Source organism: Peromyscus californicus, unplaced genomic scaffold (genome assembly GCF_007827085.1).
Source record: "Peromyscus californicus insignis strain IS unplaced genomic scaffold, ASM782708v3 Scaffold_11__1_contigs__length_118956290, whole genome shotgun sequence".
Lineage (NCBI taxonomy): Eukaryota > Metazoa > Chordata > Mammalia > Rodentia > Cricetidae > Peromyscus > Peromyscus californicus.
In genome coordinates, this window is record NW_026294402.1 from 70,877,201 (window position 1) to 70,900,387 (window position 23,187).

Consider the following 23,187-nt stretch of genomic DNA (forward strand, 5'->3'; position numbering starts at 1 on the left):
ATTCTCTGTTTTCTTTATTCAGCTGATTTCATATCATTCTATTTCCTTTATCTGTGATACTTCTTCATGCCTGCTAAAGTTTGATTTGATCCCCTTGACACTCTGCTTTTCATGTTTTTTCCCCGCCTACGCTCTCTCCCCTTCCTGTGCTTCTGATTCCTGCAGTTGCTTCATTGAGGAAGAAAAGACTGAGTTTTCTGATACACTTCAATTGGATGGAAAATGGACATCTCAAACTCATCGTGTTCAAACCTACGCTCACTACTACCACACATTACTTTATACATAATAAGATTTTCCCCTCGGAATCTTGTGCTTGATTCTCCAAGGAGTTGCTTTTTATACCTACTCAGTTACTGTCTTGTTTAGTTATGGCTACAGTAAAGGAATGCAAAGGTGGTTCAGATGCCAGACATCTATTCTAGAGTCTGAGAAACCCGAGATCAGGATGCTAACAGTTCTATTGTCTGTGAAATCTTGCCTTCTAGTTTTCACATCTTCATCCTTACATTATATCTTTATATAGCAGACAGACGAGTAGGAAGAAAATTATTCCCTGTCTTCTCTTACAAGAGCATTATCCCATTGTTGGGGCTCTGTCACGATGATGTAGATACTGTTTAGAGGGCTCCATTCCAAATATGATTATGTTAGTACTAATACAAGGAAATTGGGAGGGAGATGGTACAAATATTCATAGTAAAACAAAAAATAAAAACAAAAGAAAAGCTCCTAAAATGTCTCTGGGGCTGGTAAGATGGCTAAGTGTGTAAGCGGACTTTGCATCAAGCCTAAGAACCTGAGTTCAATCCCCAGAACCCACACTGTTAAAGGAGAGAACTAACTCCTGCACATTATAGCATACCCACACCTACATGTGTATACATATGTGCGCACACACACGCACACACACACACACACACACACACACACACACACACACAGACACACACATAAACCCACATACAAATAAATGTGTAAGAAGTTAATTTCTATTATATTCTATATTTATTTTCCTTTTCAATTCCACAGACATATTAGCAAACCACAAAACCACAGGATATTATATTCCCTCACATGGAATAAATAAGTGTTGTTTCTTCCTTCCTTATACATCTTACTTATAGTGACCAAAATAGGCTTCTAGGAATATTAGCTCTAACAAACACATTCTAACTCTTTAAAAGTTCCCTTTCCATTAAAAATGCTTGGAAAATACACATTCAAGTCTTTGTATATGTGACCCCAGTTTTCCTTTCCACTATGAGCTCCTTTAATGCAATTCACTTTGCTGAAACTCTTGCTAATCTGAACTGATTCATGTTCTTATTTTCCTGGCTTTTAGACATGGGTACCTTTATACAAGGCACTTTACACATACGTCTGCTTACTTACCTCTCAATTTCTGTATTTTTTTTGCAGTTCTAACAGGATGATGTAAAACAGCGAAAACAACGAATCCTTTCAGTTGCAATGCATTTGATGTAAAAGAAAACACCCTGCAATCAGTAATAACTCACTCTTTACTGAGTTACTCTCATTTCTTATCAGATAGTGATTTTCTTCATTTCACTATTGCAGCTTATAATCATAAACTCTTTATATATTTATAAATTGCTGATAATTTGCTATTCATACCGTGTCTTGAAAATAATGTCTGTGTCTCTTCAGTTCATCATCCTCAGTGCTTGGGCCATAGTAAGTGGATTGATACACAGTAATTTACTGTGAATCAGTCAGCTTGAAAGAACTGTAACTTACCTTCAATTATCTGTGTAGGCAACTGGCCCTGTCTTTTATCTATAAGTCTGTCATTATATAATTAAGTATACAGCCACCTTCCTTAGGAAAACACATTACTTGATATAAATACACTTCCTTGATTATTTTGAGAAACAACTATATTTCACTAGCTGTCATTGATTTTAAGGGGGTGCAAGAAATTTTCATCATCTTTAAGAATTGAAGTTGATCTGTTTGTGGCTCATTCCATGCTCTTTCACATATTTGATTATGGCTAGAAAGAGATAGGACACACTGGCATAGTTATAAAATTTGTTTTAGGTCTTGCTAATATTAAGAATAAATTCTAACTAAAATTTCATTTCAGATACTAAATCTTGTTATATTCAAGATTCTTTAATTTCCCAGTGATTTAAAAAAGTTGCATACAAATATTCTTCTCATATGATAATGGTCATAGCTTCATTTTACTACTATTATATGATAATGGAAATTGACAGACTGTCTTTTAGATCCACCTATAATGCTCACAGACATCTGAAAGAGTAAAGCTAGAACAATTTCTAAAAGGCCACACTTACTCTCTTTTAGCTAATGACAAGAAAATATGGACAAAAGAAAAAGAAATACAGTTTTCCTATAAGTAGGAACTGGATCGTGCTTCCTGGCCTTGTTAAATAAATACACATGATGGGAATATAAAGTGATAGATTTTATTCTTTGTTTGGTCCTTTGAATTGGGATTAGCCCATTGAAAATTAATGGGCCCATTTTAAACTCAAAGTAATATTAAATAAGTGACTGAAATATCTCACATGCCTCCCAAGGATATCTATGTTGAGGAGAGAGAGAGTTCTAGAATTGTGCCCTTATACAGGGTGTGCCATGTATTTGAATAAGTGACTTTACCTCTCTGAACATTAGAAATCCTAGCACAGATGCCTGCAGTACAGGATGGTTGTGGGTAGCCACAGAGAATCAGTCATATCAATGGTCCTTGTGTGTGCATGATCACAGGGCCTACCTTCTGACTAGTGTTCAATAATATTCTCCACCATGACTCTACTAATATGTGTGTTTATTTTAAGCCTCATCTGGTTACATGCATCTAAAGAAAAAAGTGAGCCGGGCGGTGGTGGCGCATGCCTTTAATCCCAGCACTCGGGAGACAGAGGCAGGCGGATCTCTGCGAGTTCGAGGCCAGCCTGGGCTACCAAGTGAGTCCCAGGAAAGGCGCAAAGCTACAGAGAATCCCTGCCTCGAAAAACAAAAAAAAAAAAACAAAAAAAAAAAAGAAAAAAAAAGAAAAAAGTGATTTAAATAAATCATATAGCCACAAAAGAGCAGTATGCCTGAATCAAAAACAAATATCACAGATTTCATCTTTCACAGTCACACTAGCCTTGCCTTACATTACACTACACATAGATTGTTTCTCTAAAGGCAGCCTTAAGGAGAACCCATTTTTTTTTTGTACTTTGGCCATCATTGTGTGGCTGCCCTAGATTTCTCTGACCTTACATTTGAAAACTTTTCTTTTTAAATTCTTCCATTCTTATTTTAGAAGAACATCATGTAGGGGAGACCTTTAAAATAACGTCTGAGTTTGATATATAATAAATTTTGGTATAGCAACTCCTTATATGTTATCTAAAGTGATTTCTGCTTCTAAAGACCATGTCTGTGGCTCCTCTTGGTAGTCTGTGAGTTCTATATTTCCCTCGAGCCGATTCTGTATCGAACGTAGGTCATGGGAATAGTTCTCCAGTTTATGTTTAGATTGCTGCTTGTTCACTTATTTCCTTTTTTTAGCATTTTAAAGCTTTTTTTTACAGTTTCCCCCCTACTGTTTTGTTTGGCAGAAGCTGCTAACTCAAATAGCTTAAAGAAAAGTTCTGCGGTAGCAGGGTGCCATATAAAACAGGATCCTACACCTATAATTTAAATGATTGCAGATGATAAAATGCCTGCCATTAAGAAATACATGTTCTTTATAACTTATCTGAAAAAAGATTTCCTTAGAGTGACATGTAATATAAGAATATTTGAAATTAGTCCAGGTAGCCCCTCACTTAGATGGAACACACAATAGCATGAGAAAGAAAACACATTAAAAACAGATTTCCTGCAACTTTGGAAAGTGTCTGTTAATAGTAAGCTATTTAAATTATTGTTAACTATCGTAATTTTTAAAGTGAACTAAATTTTTGTGTTAGTAATTAACTTTCTCTTTTGATCTGTATTTCTATTCATATGAATGATTAAAATTAATGCTATTTTGAAAATAAGAATAAATTAGGTATGGAGCACTGTATTTATATATGTATCATGTGAAATGGATCAGTTAAAAATTTTATTTGTCCCTGATGAAGGTTTTACCTATTGGAATAAATAGATAACAAGTCTTCCCAAAAGGGATAGAAGTGCATTTTTCTTTATGAGAGTAGAAAAAATTATACATAAAAGACTGTAGAATTATTTTTTTTGCAAGTCACTTTAACACTTAAAAGTAAGGTCAAGGTACCTGTTAACCAGAAGATCTCTATAGCCTTTCCCATATGCTCTTTCTACTGTGGAGGACAATTCATTCTTTACTGAAATGAAGGAATGTTTACTAGATTGACATACCAGGTTTAAATTTGCATTTATGAAATATAAGAGACCACATCTTTTGTATCTGGTCTGCCTTAGTCTTTGTGACTCTGTTCTTTTTATGAAGTGTAAATAGTAGGGAGACAATAATTTTGTGAAGCTGAGAGAGAGGATGAGGTAGGGAGGGAAAGAGGGAGGGAGAGGGGACAGGATGCCTCCAAATTGCTGGTTTATGAGACATAGTTATGTATCCAGGCAACAGAAATGTCTTTGGATGATTCCAATGAAAGGATGTCCACCCTACTTATGGTCTATTATATACTGGTCTCTGTCCTTTCCATAAAGGGAATCCTGGCCAAATCAACCAAGGCCATACTTCCTATTTCTTGGTGTTACCCTATTTACCCTATTACCCAGGAATCCTTGGTTTAATCCAGGACTCTCTGGTGTTACCCCAAAGCGTAGACTGACAGTCTACAGGAAAGAAATGCTTAACCCAAAGTTTCCACAAAGGACAATTACATGGATTACAGACTTCTGTGCTTAGCATTGTGCTGTTAGATGCTTACATGGAAGTCAAAGCCACGTTATGACCTGTAATTCTCCATCATTCTCATACTCTGCACCTACTACTACAAAAGTTTTTGTAGTAGAGATAGATTCATTTAATGACTTCAAACAGCTTTAGGAACCAAACATTTCAATCTCCAAGAATATCCACTAAGATAGTCTTATTTTATTTTCTCCTCTAAGATGTCATTCCAGGTATTCACATCAATCATATTTCCTAAAAAAGATTGCTACTGAGAGATCCAATGGTATATTTTCCTTAGAGGCATAACCTAAATGATTATATTGCTTTGTTTCTCAACTTACATGAACATATTGGTTTTCTTACTTGTCAAATACATTGGTGTCATCAATATTTACCTGTGGGTAGGAGTGAAGATGCTAATTGATATAAAAATATAAATTATATTACATGGCTATTGAGATTAAATATGTTATGAGAACTGTGACGATCTTAGCACCATTTCCTGGTGTTTTAAGAGTGCCTTTACCTAGAAAGGTACAATGCTAGCCCTTCAAGAAAATTGAAGACATTATATGCTTTTTGCCTTCTTATTCTGTTTCTAGTATTGAAAGCACAAGCCACAGACCCTGTAGACTGCTTTAATGGATCCAATATGTTTTTTTCACTGAATGTGTACCCTGTGGCATATATTGTGTGTGTGCAAATGTGTCTGCATGCATGTACTCAAACACTTGTAATTACCACCTCTCCCTGACAGCTGAATTGGACAGGTTTTCATTGTGTGCGTAAGAAATATTCCATAAGTTTAGTGACTTAAAATAATAACAATAGTATTTGGTTTTGCTTATGTCTTTGAATCATAAACAATTCAGTTAAGACTGTATTAGGCATTCAGAGACATCATAGGGACTAGTAGTGAGGTAGAGGATATGGTGGATAGAGCAGAGCTTGAGGGCACAGGTGGCTGAGGCAGTTGGGACTGGCTGGGCACTGCTCACTCTTTAAGTATTTTCAGAACTCTCTCCAAGGTCCTCCACAATATGGTCCTTTTAGACATCTAAGATGAATCTTAGCAGCTCACAAGTGATATGCATTTTATAGCTCAGTTTGTAATCTATGTAGCATTGATTTGGTATAACCTTTGAGACAGTTCCAAAGCCCATCCAGTTTCAAAGAAGGAAGAAAGACACCATCTTTTTTTTTTAATTGAAGTGTGGTTTTCTGGAAGATAACTGAGAAAGGAAATATCACTGGGATCATCATTTTTCAAATGTCACACTTTTATTTTAAAAACTGATCTAGAAATAACTATTTTCTTTTTTATAGTAGTGATTAAAAAATAAATGCAGTCAACAGAGGAACAAAGGCTGCGATCTAAACCCCCTGAATTGTAAAGAACACTTACATTAGCCCTAGCATGGAAAGTGCTGGGCTATTCAGACTCACCTCACTCTAACACATGCCTTTTATAAAATTGTTTTGCCTTAAAAACAACCAAGGTGGATATGTGAAGGAAAGCTTGCTGATTGGACAGCTTGCAAAATGAGAAGAGATAAAGCTGCCTCCACAGCCCGTCAATGGTTCTTTCTTACCTGCTTAGGTTAAGGCAGACATGGGGGAGAAGCCGGTGAAGGCACATTGTAGGCATGACTTTCATAACCACATCTATTGTGCAAGAATCCAACACTTCCCTATACCTGTGTCTGAACACATAGCCCAAACGAGAAAGGAGTGAATAAAGGCTGAGAGTCACTCCTCTGAGGGTCACTCCAACCATCTGTGTGTGTGTGGGGGGGTGTCCAGTAGTGTGAATATGACATTCTCAGCATGACTTAGTTTAACTCACTATTATTACAAAATCTCTGTTTTTGAAGGGAAACCAATAGGAGTAAAGCTCTTTTCACAACTATAGCTAGTACGCTCCAAAAATGAAAAGTAGTAATTAGATATTTAGTCTTACTTCATTAGCACAAAAACTGTTTCTCACTTTAAGTTATGTTAAAATGCTTAACCAAATATCCCATTTTTCCTTTTGAATGAAAAGACCATGTGTTATGAATATTATGGTAGCTACTGTGTGGTGTAGTGTTACTTTCCTTTCTATCCTGTACCAGTGTTATTTCTGTATCAGTGGGCACCATCACACCTTTCTTTAGAGTGATGATGTAGATTTCTGTATTCCTCTGTCAGAAGTGGCAAGGGGTATGTAATTTGTGTGTGTGTGTGTGTGTGTGTGTGTGTGTGTGTGTGTGTGTGTGTGTGTGTTTTGAAATCAGTGATTAACTTCACTGTACTCTAAGGCAAACAGCTGCTTGGAACCTATTCACAAATCTTTAAAACTCCTTTGTCTCAGAGAGATAAGAAAACATGAACAAAAATTGGGCTGAGTTGTCAGAGTAGGTACTATTTTTCTGTCCTTGAGCTTGATTACAATTAATCTTCAATAAAAATTGAAAAGAAAATGTTTTGGTAACGTTGCATTATATTACACAGCATTAAACAGTAATTTCTTCTCTAAGATGTGCTTGTGCTACTGAGTCAAAGGGAAGGCAAAACTGACAGGATTCTAGCAGGGCTGCTGTTGAGGTCTTTAAATGTTTAAGCAGAAGGTATAAGCTGATTTTATTTTAGCTTTTTCCTTCCTGCACTCTAAAATTCGTTCTACTCAGAAATGTATGTGTTCGGTTTTTTAATAACATAATTAGTTAATTTGATCGGTTACCTTTCTATTAACAAATTAGATTTTATTTGTCTTTAAATGTATAAAAGTAACCAAGATGAAATGTTATAATAAAACATGGTACCTCATCATATTCAGTTGTTTTTTTTTTTTTTTTAGTTTGTGGTCTTCATCAAAATTTTTGTGTTTCCCCATGAAGAACAGAGACAAATTTTCAAAAACATTTTATTCTCATTAAAGACACTTCTGTATCTAATTGAAAACATTTTCAAATCCTTTTTAATTCTTTGACATTTTCATAGATGTAGTAATGAACTTTAGTGATTTTTGCTCCCTATGCCCTCTCCCTTGTCTTCCCTCTCCCAATGAGACCCTTATTCTTCCCAACAAGTTCCCTTCCTATCTTCATGGAATTGAAATTACCTTAAAATTTGTTCTTCTACAATTATCTTTTAAGTGCTGACATTTTAGAGTTCTGTACATATTGTGGAAAGATAAAAACCAAGTAGGGGTATATTTTGTCTCAGAAATGTTTGATTTTGACTTTTTAAATTGCCCTTTTGGAATTACTCTGGCTCTTTTGCTGATTGACCTCCTTTGGAGAGTGTACAGATTGAGCTACCTACATGCAGTGGGCTGTAGAAGACACAGAATGTGCTCAAGAGACCCGAGAAAAAAAAAGGAACTTGGGCACTTTTGGTGTACTGTAATAAATTCATAATAATTGAGATGATTGTGTTGAAAACTTTTTAAAATAACAGAATGTTCCATAAGAGTAATGGATTTAAAGTTTTTTATTATTAATGTAGAGGATATTCTCCAGAAAAATGTTGTTAATTTAATAACTGTCCTAGAAAATTTCAAATTTGACATTGAAAATAGGTTATATGTATATATTCTTTGATATACAAATATGTGGAATTAAATTCATGCTAATTATGCTCCAGCATCAATACTACTGATCTTAGATTGATTCAAGTTATATTGTATCTGCTTATGGTGCAAAGAAAAAAAGGTATAACCCAGTAGTCTAAATATAAGGACACACACACACACAAACACACAAACACACAAACACACTCCCTACACCTTCCCCTTCCACATATCCTCCAGGCTTCCTGTACTCTGGGGATATCATTATGTCTGTTGCTTAGCTTGCACTTTCTGGTGAAGAAGTAGAAAATCGGAGACCTGATTTTTACTGATTTCTGGTATGATGTAGCAAGGCATTTTCATTTCTCTCTGTGTTGGATCCCTTCCACTTATTCATTTCCCATTCAATGCTTTTATTTTTTTCTGTATTAAAAACTATATAGAGCTCTTTGTTAGACTCAAAAGTGAATAACACTGTAATTATAATGTTAAAGTGGATGGGGGGGATACAATTGCTGGGAAAATGAAAACATGTAAAGGGATTTTAAAATCAGGTGAGTATCTAAGAATGGGTTATAACCTGGTAGAATCACATAACTAAGTTATGCTGAGCAGGTTACCATGGGGCAAGCTGGCACCCTTAGAAAGACCACTTTCACTGTTCTCTACAACAAAAACCTCCAGCATCCACATCACACCCAAGCCTCAAGCTTACAAGCAACAGCAATGCTTTCTATGGTAAGGAGACTTTACTTTTGCCATAGTCTCTTCTTGATAATGTCTGATTAGCAGGGAGTTAGTAAACCAGTAACGATCCTCTGGGCTGCATCTCTCCACAGTGTTATGGATTTAAAGTGTTAAGAATACAAAACTCTACTAACAAAACACACTGAAAACAATTTATTCCACTATTTAAAAGTATCTCATGCTTCCACGCAAGGGAAATAACAATGGTGGCAATGTTATTATCATATACAAAGGCATAATACGTGGGAGGTAACACAATTACTCAGGCATAGAAAGAAAACTATACTGGGAGCTTTGGAACCTCCTCACCCCTATTCAGAATGATGTTGGGAACATGTCATTTTTAGGGTGGGAAGAGCAGTCAGGTGGTTGCAAAGGCATTGACCCTAATAAAGAATAACTAATGTATAATTGCTATGTTTATCTTCCTGAACTGGGAAATGTTACTGAATAAAAAATGACTTTTGTTTCTCCCCTTCAAGACATCAGTGTTAGTTTTTAACCCACAAATCCATTCCGATAGATGGTGTTTGTCCTGTGATGTAAAAATGAATATTTGTAGATGTCAGTGGATTATGATTAGAATCTCTTGTTTTTGCAAGGAAAGAGGGGGGGGGTAGCTGTGGTGGAAGCTTCTGAGACATGTGACCGTTCTGCCCCATAGACGGCACTGGAAAGGTCCTTCGCATACAAAGGTAAAGCTGAACAAGGAAGGACAGGAAATTATACACCAGACCAAATTAGTTTTAAGGCTTCTGGACTTGAGTTTTGTGAGGTTGGTGTCAGACCGTTTTAGCTTTGGCAGCTAAGCAAGGTATTGGGTAGAAAGAAAAAAAAAAAAAAGGATGTTCAATTTTCCAGAGATTTCCTGTGTTTGTTATTGTAAGGCTGTGATTTATTAAGAGTGTCTTACTTCTTCAAGCAGACCAAGGTTTCCTCTGTGCTACTGAGGCTAAGATAGATGAGGTTTGTGCTATGCGGCTATGAATGGGGCATGGTTATAGGACCCAGGCTATAGTGCTATTCATAGCTGCCGTCACCACTTTCACCCAGGATTGTCAGGAAGCACTCGAGTCTCATTTTTTTCTCATTACCAAGTTTCCAAATGTTACCTTTAAGAGGAATTACTACTCATATTGAGTTTTGAGTTATAGAGTCTGAAACCACATCACTTATGTTTTTGCACTAATCGATGGCATGTGTTAAGGAAACTGCATGTTCTCTTGTCTGTCTGTCTTTCCTGCTATCCCCTGTACACAGAAAGTAGTGTTGGCAGACATGGCCGGAGGAGACTCTAAGCAATAACTTCCAGCATTATTTACCTTTATTTCAACAAGATCTGAATACTGTTCTCTTCCTGATGGTAGACAAAAGCAGATACTTCAAGATACTGGTGAGCAGGGGGAAAGAACAGTTATATGTCCATATATATAACTTGGTTTCATGGAAAAATTTAAGATAATATGTGGAGAGAATTAAGAACTATATATACCTAGAAATGCTATGGACATACCAAGAATAAATAACACCTGCTGGGAAGGAGCCTCCTTCCTGAGGGTATAAACCTGGGGGACCCTCTTCCATAAAAATAATTATGATACTAGATTCTATTTAGGTATGGCAACAAAATGTTAACTTCTAATAATAAAAATAACTCATTAAATCACAGAAATGTAAACTTTAAAAATGTGACAATTATCTGTAAATTAAGTACAATGATATTTTTAAAAACTGGATGGGCAGCAGTGGCACATGCCTCTAATCCCAGCACGTGGGAGGCAGAGCCAGGCGGATCTCTGTGAGTTCAAGGCCAGCCTGGTCTACAGAGCGAGATCCAGGACAGGCACCAAAACTACAAAGAGAAACCCTGTCTCAAAAAACAAAACAAAAAAAAAAGTTTTTAAAAACTGAGATGAGTGTCAGAGATCATTTCATCAAATGTTTTCCTTTCATTTTGCTTGTGGGTGAATTGCCTTTTTTTGTGTGACAATACCTTTTTGCTGTGGGATGCATTTTATATGCTGTGAATATGTGTTGCTCTGATTGGTTGATAAATAAAATGCTGACTGACTGATAGCCAGACAGGAAGTATAGGCAGGGCAAGCAGATGAGAGGAAGCCTGGGAAGATGAATGCTGAGTCAGGAGTCACCAGCCAGACACAGAGGAAGCAAGATGACAAGACAGAACTGAGGAAAGGTACCAAGTCACGTGGCTAAACATAGATAAGAATTATGGATTAATTTAAGTGCAAGAGCTAGTCAGTAATAAGCCTGAGCTAATGGCTGAGCAATTATAATTAGTATAAGCCTCTGTATATTTACTTGGGGGACACAAGTGGGAGAGATTTGCCCCAACCGCTGGTCGGCCAGGACACAGGGAGACTTCTAACTTTACTTTTTAATATTTTGTTAGCAACAGAAGGTGCTATGTATTTTTTTGCAGGAGAAGGATTATTATCAAACCTAGCTAAAGACGGTGCATGCTACAATATTGAACTGTCTGGATAGATGAGGGTACTAATATCTTGCCATAGTGACATGAATGTTTTGGGGATTATCAACTACTTCTTGGTTGGATATGAAGCCCACTCCATGGAAGAGAATACATGCCTGGTACTGTAGACTTTGCATGCTACAATACTTATCTGCCTGGTAAGATGTGATAATTGGCACAAAAGTGACATGAATGTTTTAGGGACAATCAACTGCCTCCTGGTTGGATATAAGGCCTGATTAGCGGGGAGGAATTCATGCCTGACATCCAAGACATAATCAAAAGCATATGGTTGGTCACAAGACCTATATGGAAATTTACTCCCAATGTTATGGGGGTCCACAGAGGCTCCCTAGTAAGGCCTTACTCAAGGTCAGAAAGTCTGAGCTTGCTTTGCCCAGCAGGGCTGCATAATGGAATGATTTGGCCAAGGGCGTGGTTACCGGGTGTTTTGAAGGCTCTACACTTGTTGATACCTTATACTTCAACCTTCAAAGGGGGAGGTACTTTGCCCCTCCCCTTGCTGATATATAAAAAGCCCATTAGAAATAAACTGGAGGTGACTGGGTATTGACTCAGAATCCTCCTGAAGCTATCCTGTGTCTCTGTCTTTCTCATTGTCTCCATCTATATTTCTAATATTTCCTCATACCTCTCTACTCCCTCCAAGAACCCTTTGATAGGTTGGAGTTGGCTCCCAACACAACATCTTGCCAAATGCACATTCAGTAAATTTTGTGCCCATAGACTAGTGTACCTCTCAGCCTTGGCTTCTTTCAGCAACAGGTACCTGTCTAAGCAGGGACCCATAACTGGCTAAAATGTTGACACAAAGTGACCGCTGAGTGCTTGTCCCCAAGCAGAATACCTTTGCCAACCCTCTGGGGCTCAGGGCATCTTGAAGAAGAGCTGGTGGAAGGACTATAGGAACCAAAGGATGGGGAGAGTGCAGTGAGGTGCTGATTGCTGGGTACAACATGGCCACTGCAGTCATCAACAAACAACAGCCTTGGTTGCTTGCACAGGGCCTGAAGAAGAAAGGAAAGGAAGAGTGTGGTAGAGGAGACTCATGAAAGAAGGAAGGGAAGAGAGGGAGAGTAGAGGAGACGGGAGAGGATGAGGGGTCAGTTTAGAAGGACTTAGTGAGAAAGGGATGGAAGAAGTTAATGGGAGGTAACTATAACTAAAGTCATTGTGTGCACATGTGGTATTGACAAAGACTGAAAAAACCCTCACTGGCTCAAACTTTTCCATGTGTAATATTTAGACAACTTTCAGATACCATCAGGTCCCACACACTCAATATTTGTTTCTCTTCAATTATTATGTATTTTTGGCGCCAAACATTATGCTCATCAGGAATATGCAGTCTTGTCTCAATTATAGATTCCCCATTGTAATAGAAGGTAAAATACAATGTTAAATTTATATTCTGTTCTATGTTCATAATTTTTAAAAGAGGAGAATATTTACACTAGTGTTCTTGAAGAGTATAGAAACTGTGTGTTCCACCAAGCTGCGAAGTTTGGGCTTGTATTCACACATAAGAACCCAAACATAAGAACATAGATATGTTAATGACGTTATAACCTTCATTTATATTACTTGAATATGTTACAGAATAGCATATCTATTTATATGCTTGTTTTTCTTTGAATTTTGCTTATTGTCATCATAATTTCATTAAGGTATTATTAGGGAAGCACTATAATATCCTCACTATTCAATTTATGAGTAAGTTCTCAGGATGCTGTCTCTGTTCCAGGTAAGCAAGCTTATAGTACCTTAGTTTTTTGGGTAGACATCACTCCCCACCCTACCTTCAAGCTGAAGCCTCTGTTAATCAACCAATTTCCCTCAGTATGAAAACTTTCACAGAATCCACATGAAACAGAGGCCAGATAAACCAACCAGCATATGGACTGATCATGAGTTTCACAGGGAAATCAGATCTTACACCTTCTTTCCATGACTTCTTGTCCATTTCCCTAGTTCTGGTTGGCTATACCATCTCTTATTTGGGATTGCATCTTTGTGCGAAAAATTCTGCACATGTAGAGTATATTCCTAATGTCCACAGTGCTGTTAAAGATGACAGAACTATGTTACTAACCAAGTGTAATTAAAATTTCAAAGGTTTGTATTGATTTAGAGTACAGATTTTTTAACTGTGTTTAGAATCAAAACAAAACAACAAAACAAAAAACCATGGGGAAAGCAAAATGTTTCTAAGGATCCAGAATCCAAAGGATCTCAAAGTCAAACACATTAGCAGCTGAGATGTCTCCAGATGCTCTTGACTGTGCGGCATTGCACAACTTCACCACAGCCTTGGATGTAAATACATGAGATGCCCGCTTTGCCATGTGTGCCGCCCCACATTCAATACCAAGGCACACCACCTGAAACACCTTCACACAGATTCACGCTTACTGTGTGCTTAGGGGTGTGCTGTTTTTATTGTGCACACAAAGGTTCTTGCCTTACAGAAACCTGAGAGTTAAATATTGAAAACAAATCATTTTAACAGTTTCCTATCATTGTTCTTCAGCATGTATCGAATAACTATGCATTTGGATTGTGTTGTGTTTGAATGTTTGATCTTAAAACTTGCTGTTTGAAGGGAGTTTAGAATACATAGCAAAAGGTCAAATGCCTACAGTGCGAGCATGTGGACCTGAGTTCGTATCCCCAGAACCCACATGAAAAGTTGCATAGGTGCCATAGGGATTACAGAATCCTAGCACCAGAGAGGTAGAAGCAGGAGAATCACTGGGGCTCACTGGCCTACTCGCCTTGCCCAATCAGTTAGCTCTATGCTCAGTGAGAGACCCTGTAGCCAAAAGTAAGGTGGGGAGCAGTAGCAGATAGCCATACATCCTCACTCACAAACATGTGTAACACACACACACACACACACACACACACACTGTTTGATATGTTAGACTTTTTGCCCAATATCTGCAAGTTCCTGGATTCAATACCTGGAATCGATAGGGGAAAAAAATGCTCTTTGAGTAGCTTACTAGATTTTTTATAAAATAGTCCAGTTTTGGCATGGGATTTACACAGAATTTATAGCAATTTCTGAAATGGTAATCAACTTATTTCTGCCCTTTTTTGCTATGTATTCATGAAAAACAATATTCTCAACATTGATGATTACAACTTTGAAAGATGAATCAACTCTAAAAGCACTGATAATTTTTGAACTGTAGTGAGCAGCACCAAATATTGTCGACCATTACTTCTTTATGTATAAATAATTTAGCATATCTATCCCATTATTATACAAATATGCTTTCATTTTTAATGAGAGATAAGCTATATGTTTACAAAATAACTTTTAAAATACATTTATATATGGTTTATTGTAACTGCATGTCACTTGTTCTCTGTACTTGGGTTGTGGTTTTCTATAATGGTCTCCATCTGATGCAAGATATATATATATAATCAAAGGGCTGACACTTCCCTGTGAGTATAAGGATAACTATTTAGATTGTAGTTTGTAATGATGCTGATTTAGTAAAGTGGGGGTTGGAGTTTCTCCTCCAAGAACCATGTCCTCACTAGCCTCAGGTATATGTCTTAGTTTCCAGTAGCAGGCATGAGTTCCCTCCTGTTGAGCTGGCCTCAAGTCTAGTCAGAAGGCTGTTCATACCACCAAGGTATGTGTGCCTCTATTGTACCCTTAAGGATATCTATCATGCCTTGCTCGTTGTTTTAGTTCATAAGCACCATAAGTGGGTAGGACTATTGTTTGCTTTCCTCCATTGAAATCTTCTATGGAGCCTTCTGGTACCATGAAAATTAATCTTCAGGAAGGATGCTTTCAGGTAAGATCCAATTTGAATCCTGGTTCTGTGTCCAAAGTATTCAGTGTCTTCAGTAGTAGGGATTTACCTTCAACCTTTGAGAGTCAACCACAGTATCCTATAATGGTCTGTTGGACAGCTTTAACCAACAGCTCAATAGGGGGGTTCTCATGGCTGATTTAGGTTTTTTTTTTTATATTGTCTTTGGCTCTTGGGAAGAACATTGTCACCTCACATGGAAAAATTTTACCTAAACTATATATGTATATGTATAAACAGACTTATGTGTGTTATATGTAATTTTAGGTATGTAGATAATAGTATTGATTTTCCCCAGACATCTTTACTGTTAATGTGTTTTTTAAAAGGCTAGTAAATAGTCGGGATTAAGTTTTTGAGTAAAATACATCTTTTATGTTAGTCTTAGTAATTTTTCTTTACGAGTTCTTGGCCAAGTGGTGTTTCTTTACAGCAGAGCTCACCACTCACTGAATTCTCAGACTTGTTTAAGAGTTTCTTCCCATCTCTGTGGGCTGATTTTCGTACCTCCCTGGGATTCGTTTCTAATTCTGAATTTATTTCAATCATCTCACTATTCCAATACCCCTTCTCTGTGCCCTTATGTTGCCTTCAAGATAAACCAGTAGTTTTTGACTAATATAGACCCAATTCAAAGACATGTCACAGAGTGTGGTCACCACATAGCCTGGTGTCAAATGATGTGTTTACACTACTGCCACATGCATCCTCTGTGTCAACCATGTCCATTTTTCAGGGTTCTAGCTTTTACTGCTATATAATGAGATATTTGAGATCTAGGTGGTAGAAACAAATATATGTTGTATTCACTAAGTCTGTGGATTGGGAATTTGGCCATGGCATAGTGGAGTGTTTGTCATTATTCCATCGTGTCTAGGATCACAGCCATATGACTGAACTCTTGGAGGCTAGAGTCATCTGAAGTTTCTTTAGTCACAGTTATAGGGACTTACCCTGGTTGTTGGCTTGGTGCCTCTGTTCATCTTCACGTATATTCTCCGTGAAGGCCTGCCTCGTTTTGTGACCATTGCACAGGTGATTTGGGGATTTCTTCTGGAATATCAACTGATTTAATAGTGTCCCTTTTTTATAACCTAGTTTTAGAAATCACATAATATTGTTCCCACTATAAAATATTACTTAGACAACCACAATGTACCCAGCTTCAAGGGGATGGATAAATACAATCTATGTTTTTATCAACAGGGAACAGAACTTGGAAAAGTATAAAAGAACAGAAATAGCATCATGGCTGATTTAAAACAAAACAAAACTATAATACACCACATTCAAGCTCTTAGTTCATAGTCCACTATCATAAACACACTATTACAAGGCATGGCCTTCCTATTTCACATAGTAGTATCTGATTAAGTGGGTGACTACAGAGAACCAGCATTTCTGCCATTTTCTTTAATCAAAATTGGTTTTCTTGCAGTCATTTGGTAGTCTAAGAATTAGACACTCATGGTAGTATGGAGAATTTCAATGGCAAAACACTATGTATTTGTCACAAATGATAGTGAAAACTACTCTTCCTTAGCTACATGTGAATACCTCATTTCAGACATTAATTTATAGAATTTGTTTTATATGTAACTATAACTCACACAAAAGGCTGATAATATATTTGATACCTTGCTCAGTTCTATACTTGCATATAACTATTATGTATTTAAGATGGCTGATCACACTGAAGTGATGAGAGGCATTCATCAGTATCCAGGAGTTCGCTATCCTGTCCTGGTACCTAATCTTCAAGGTTTTCACCATGCTGTAAGTGTGCTACTGTTTTATTTAAAATTGCCTTTATTGTTTTGAAGATCTTTAAAAGTTAAAATGCTGTTATGTTTAATTCATTACTCTGCTGATAAACTAACATAAACACGTAGAGATCAAGATTCCCCAATGGCATTGCAGAACCTAACATATTCTCCAGATAGCTCTTTCATTGTAACTGTTCAAGATTTTAATAATAAAAGTATAATTCTCTATTTTGGATGAAAATTTGAAATTTTATTTTGTGCTTCCCTATTAAGAAGCTAAAATAGAGTATATCTGAAACATTTATTGATGAAGCATTATAATTTTTAATATTCCTGAAATAAATGATTTGTCAACATTTTGGGGCCAGCCTTTTGTTTATGTGGATTCTTCTTTTACCCTAAAACTAATCATTGTCACTGCATCTGCTTCTAGTGACTTTATACCTCTTTTGTTTTATTTATTGTGATTCTGTGTGCTTTAGGGACTTATGTGATTTAAATAAGAGTTTTAATGACAGCACACACATAAAGAACCACATTACTTTTACATAAAAACTTACTGTATTATCTTCACGTATGTTTGTTGCAAAGATGTTACAGTATATGGTCCTCATGTCAGTGAGTATTGTAAGCTCTCCATGTGATACTATGCTACATGAAGTTATAGGAGTCTATTTAGTACATTACTGCTGGTGTGTATGCTGTTAGAACCATTTATCTTTCATTTGATTTGATACAATTTTATGGCATTATAAAATTAAAGAATATTACTGTCACCATGTCTTCCAAAGTAGAGAAGGTCTCCATCTTAGAGAAAATTCTTAGGGTACATCCTAACAATAGTGTAACCACAGAATAAACACTAGCTTGGGAGTTGTAAGTTTATAATCGAAGCATGGTTTAGTAGCTTACTATCTACCTGAGATTGAATGGCAAATGACTTTGTTTGTGCCAAATTTGTAAAATGAACCCAATAATAGTTACAGGGGGTTTTCAGATTACAAAAAAAATGCAGGCAAAGTTCTAACATTCCTGGCAAAGAATAGGTGTTTAATGAAATAGACATTTTATTTTAGAAATTCAAAATTCACATTTTAACAGTGGAACAAAGCTGAGTGTCTTCTACATGTTGGAAGAAAGATCAATCTTTTTTTTTCTTTCTTAATGTATTAACAGGCAATCAAAGATGAGGGCATGTAAATCCTAGTCAGACAGTGAGTGAGACATTAACATGATGTCTAACAGATGCCTTTTAGGAATCTGTAAGGCTTGACCTTTGAAAATGTATTACTACAGATGCAGTGTGTAATATAATATGGTGGTATAAATATAACAAAGGGATAAAGGGGACAGAGTGATTCAGTTATTATTTTAGAGTTAAAGACTAGCAATTGGACTTGCACCTTAGTCACACGAGTGCACGGCTTTGGTAGTCAGGATACAAAGTAATAGAGGCTAGTTAGGAACTAGAGTGAAATTTGGAAGCAAAATTTAAGTGATGAATTAGGAAAATATTTGCTGTTGGTAAGACATTCTCTGTTGGATTATAGGAAGCAAACAAAGACAGAATTAGTTTGTATTGCTCTCTTTCAACAATTGGTTTCAAAATAATGTTCTAAAAAATTCAGGCTTTAGTGGAGTATACATTTTCCCCAACCCCATAATTATGGTTAAAGTGTTTTGAGGATAACATGATGAAAGACAGAATTAACGGGTTCATCATCTCTGTGTTTTATGTGTCTCATAATCTTGAGAATATTGTAGTTTGTGGAATTTTCTTGTTACTATAAAATATTTTTCCATTTCAAAACAGTGTAAGTGGCAAACAGAGAGGAATCTGACTTTAAATCTTAAGGCAGCATGAGAACACAGGAATGCCATTAGAGTAGTCTGTCTCCTGCTACCATTCACAAGACTTTAAAACATGTTAGCATTGGGCTGTACACTGTGTCTTTCAGGTTGCTGCTGGAGCCACTGAGATAGCAGTTTTTGGTGCTGCTTCTGAATCTTTCAGCAAGAAGAATATTAACTGCTCCATTGAAGAAAGTATGGGAAGGTTTGAGGAGGTTATCAGCTCTGCAAGGCACATGGACATCCCAGTACGAGGGTACTCATGAAACCCAACTCGATTCCATTAGTATCTATTTTTAGTTTACTTATAAACCACCTTGATCATTTTTTTATCATTTACTAATATATATTATATTATATATAGTATATGAACCATATTTATTTATAGTAATCACTAAGTAATTATATCCCATTAATAACAATCACCATGTTTCTAGCCTGTGGAATCTGGAATCTGTATGATATCAGGGAGCTAGACTATGAACCTCACATTAAGATTCAGCTATCCAGATGTAGTTATGTGTTGTACCAGACTCACATGTGTCAGTAAATTAGAGCTGTTTCTGCAAATGCTGGTGTATCTGAGATCCTTACTCTTTTCTTGTAGAAACTGCATTGCTTTGGATCTGCATCGCTGGCTTTCATTACAGGAAATCCCATTAAGGGCAACAGAGGAGGAAAAACTGTCATAGATCAAAAACCCAGTTTTCTCTTTTAGGAGTTTACATGGTTGCCTTGAATTGAACTATCATGTCATGTCATTTCTGAATTCACTGTCCTGGGGCTCGTGCAATAGAGCCATGTGCAAACCATTAGAAAACAGGGTAGTGGAGAGCAGAGACAGGAAGGTAAGGAGGCCATTAGCATGATGGAACCAAAGGAAGGGGGAAAGTCTGCATTTGGTTTTGCCTGCTTCCAAGGCCAGTGGTTGCAGCATAGATTTGGAGTTGTTCCTCTGCATGGCAAAACATGCAATAAATTATTTGTTATTGAGGAAAGATAGTAGTTTGTTTTCTAAGAATTATATAAATATCCAGATATGATGAGCTTTATGCTGGATTTAACTGTTCCTTGTAATTCTTTTAGTTGAAGTGAGCAAAGTCTGTAGTGGCAGAATAATTCAGCAATTAATAAGAGAAGAGGGTTGGCTTAATGATCCCTAGTGCTGAAAATTTAAAAATATTAATAAAGTGTATTCTAGTTAGAATTTCTATTGCTGCAATGAAACCCCATGACCAAAAAGCAAGTTGGAGAGGAAAGAATTGATTTGGCTTACACTTCCAGATCATAGTCCATCATTGGAGGAATTCAGAACAGGAACTCAAGCAGGGCCGGAACCTGGAGGCAGGAACTGTTGCAGAGGCCATGGAGGAGTGCTACTTACTGGCTTGCTTCCCCTGGCTTGCTCAGCCTTTTCTCCTATAGAATCTAGAACCACCAGCCCAGGAATGGCACCACCCACAGTGGGTTTGGTCTTCTCCCACTGATCACTAATTGGAAAAAAAAAAAAAAAGTCTTGCAGCTGGATCTCAAGGAGGCATTTCCTCAGCTGAGGCTCCTTCCTCTCTGATGACTCTAGCTGTGTCAAGTTGACACACAAAACCAGCCAGTGGAATGTTAAAGATGATTGTTTTTGAGGGAGGGCGTTACAACGTTGGAATTAAGCCTAGGTCATTTGGAGAACAGACTTAGAATATACCACACAGTGTTTTCTATTGAAACGTATCTTCCCAACTCTATACCATAAAGTTTTTTTTAAAGTATCTATCTTCATAGCTTAATAGAAAATTTTCATGTGAAGAACTTGCAAAAAATTAAGCCAAGATGATGCACACCCATTGTCATAAAATAATAGTTTATTTATTTTAAGGCCAAATTATGTAACCACAATAAAAAGGAGAGATGTTTTATAAACCTTCAAATTCAAATATCACTAAGTTGTTTCGCCTTTCTTACCTTTAAAAGAAAGGGCAAATAAACACCCTTGTCTATTTAAAAAGGTGAACAATATTTAGAGGAAAGTGTTTCTCACTGGAAAAGTTTAGGAAACTCATTATAAAGCCTTGTTGGTGGATTGCTGTGGGTACTCTATTGTAGAGTTGTAGTGTAGACAGATATAAGCTTCCCAATACTTTTTTTTTGTCTAATTTGAGGTTTATTTCTGAATTTCCCAGAGGACTATCCATTTGTAGAAATATAACTTTTAGGCTGGGCGGTGGTGGTGCATGCCTTTAATCCCAGCACTCGGGAGGCAGAGGCAGGCGGATCTCTGTGAGTTCGAGGCCAGCCTGGACTACAGAGGGAGTTCCAGGAAAGGCGCAAAGCTACACAGAAAAACCCTGTCTCAAAAAACAAAAACAACAACAAAAAAAGAAATATAACTTTTAGCATGTGTGATCCTTAATTGTTTGAGTACTTTATTTTCTTCACTAACTTTGCATTGAATTTAAATATGATTCTATTTTTGTATTGTATTCATCCTTTGAGAATTTTACATGTGTGTACACACACACACACACACACACACATACATAGACACAATGCATTTTAATCATATCAATCTCCCATTCCTTCCAAATTCTCTTACCTCTTCCTCACTTCTGCTTGCCTCTCCCAATTTTATGTCTTCTTTTTATAGCACACTGTGTTATGTCCTTATAAATGTATTATTATAAAATAAAAAGTCTGGAGGCTCCATTTATCAAAGCATAAAACATGAAAAATCTGCAAATAGCCAGTGTGATATGGGCTGTCATTTTACCTCTGATGTCTGAGCTGTGTGTGGCTGAAGTGCATTTCTCCCCCTTTTAGGAACCTAAGTTAAGTTATTTATCTATTTTTAAAAGACAACAAAATGCAAGAATATATATGTGAAGAGCATCTGTGGCATTTCTTCACAACTTTCCAGAAGAAAAAAAAGCCTGAAAATGAAATTATGAGACCGAGGGATAAGGTGACTTGTTAATTAGATAGTATTAAAAACCCACAGCTTTCATTTAGGTACAGAAAGCAAAGACAATTGTGAGGTGTAATGTTTCATTTTAGTAATAATTTGTTCATACAAAGTGACTAATATTTACTACTAATTAGAAGGAGGTGATTTTCTCCAGCCACAATCTGTGCAGTCCTTATTTACCTTTTTACCAAACCAATCCAAACCAAGCCTGTTTTGTTTCCAAAATATGTTGCATCGGAGGTATTAGTGATCTGTTTCTTTAGTGGAAGACACTCACTGTGAAGACGCTCCTCCACTGTATGGCCGTTCTTCAATCGGCTGCTCAGTTCTGTTGAGCTTGCAACCTTGAGAACAGTAACCTTCCCAACTGCCAAAAAGGAAGGGCAGTCTCCCCCAACTTTCACTTCACGGAATGATTTATAGCCCAACACATTTATTCAAAACTTTCAGCTTTCAACCTGAATTAGCCAAGCCATCTATCTAAATCATGCTGCAGAGTTTGTGTGTCCCGCACTTCTTGCTGCCTGAGGCCAGATGCCACATAGATTATGATCCTGACCTTGAAGGGGAGGGCAGCCTTATTTCGAGGGATAATGAGGCTCTGTATTCAGAGCTCCGCTTTTATGTGGGCAGGGAGGAGCAGGCAGTGCTGCTTCTGAATGACTACCAAACGGCCTCCACTGGACAGTCTCCCTCCGAGGAATTCACATGGGGATACATCACCATCTCCAATTAACAGAAGCTGCTTATAAAGTTACTTTTTAAACCTTTACCATTAAACTGAGGTCTGCAAGAAAACATGAAATAATAGGTTGCTGAAATATGGTACATAAAACTAAAACTCAGACATCTGCTTTTGGCATATTTTTTCCTATGTATAGTGTTTACTTAAAATTTATAGTTCATGTAAGTGTATGTAACCTACCATCAGTGTAAAACAGGGGGCTGAGACTGGATGAGGGTCAGTTTATCTAGTACATTGACTTTTTCTTTTTTCCTTCCTTCCTTCCTTCCTTCCTTCCTTCCTTCCTTCCTTCCTTCTCATCTCTTCTCTTTTCTTTTCTTGGTTTTTGGATACAGGTCTTGCTATGTA

General features: G+C 36.9%; 1 protein-coding gene across 5 annotated transcripts in view; it reads left to right on the forward strand.

Annotated features, from left to right (window-relative positions):
• The window catches only part of Hmgcll1 (3-hydroxymethyl-3-methylglutaryl-CoA lyase like 1), a 205,687-nt gene that overhangs the window by 47,165 nt on the left and 135,335 nt on the right, over positions 1 to 23,187 (forward strand). For all 5 annotated transcript variants that reach the window (XR_008213280.1, XR_008213279.1, XM_052714742.1 and 2 more), the window contains exons 4-5: positions 17,202 to 17,297; positions 19,246 to 19,394. Coding sequence is in view for 3 of the 5 variants with exons in the window: in XM_052714742.1 (XP_052570702.1) it covers positions 17,202 to 17,297; positions 19,246 to 19,394 (245 nt within the window). In the remaining 2 variants the exon portion in view is untranslated. The remainder of the gene's footprint in view (positions 1 to 17,201; positions 17,298 to 19,245; positions 19,395 to 23,187) is intronic.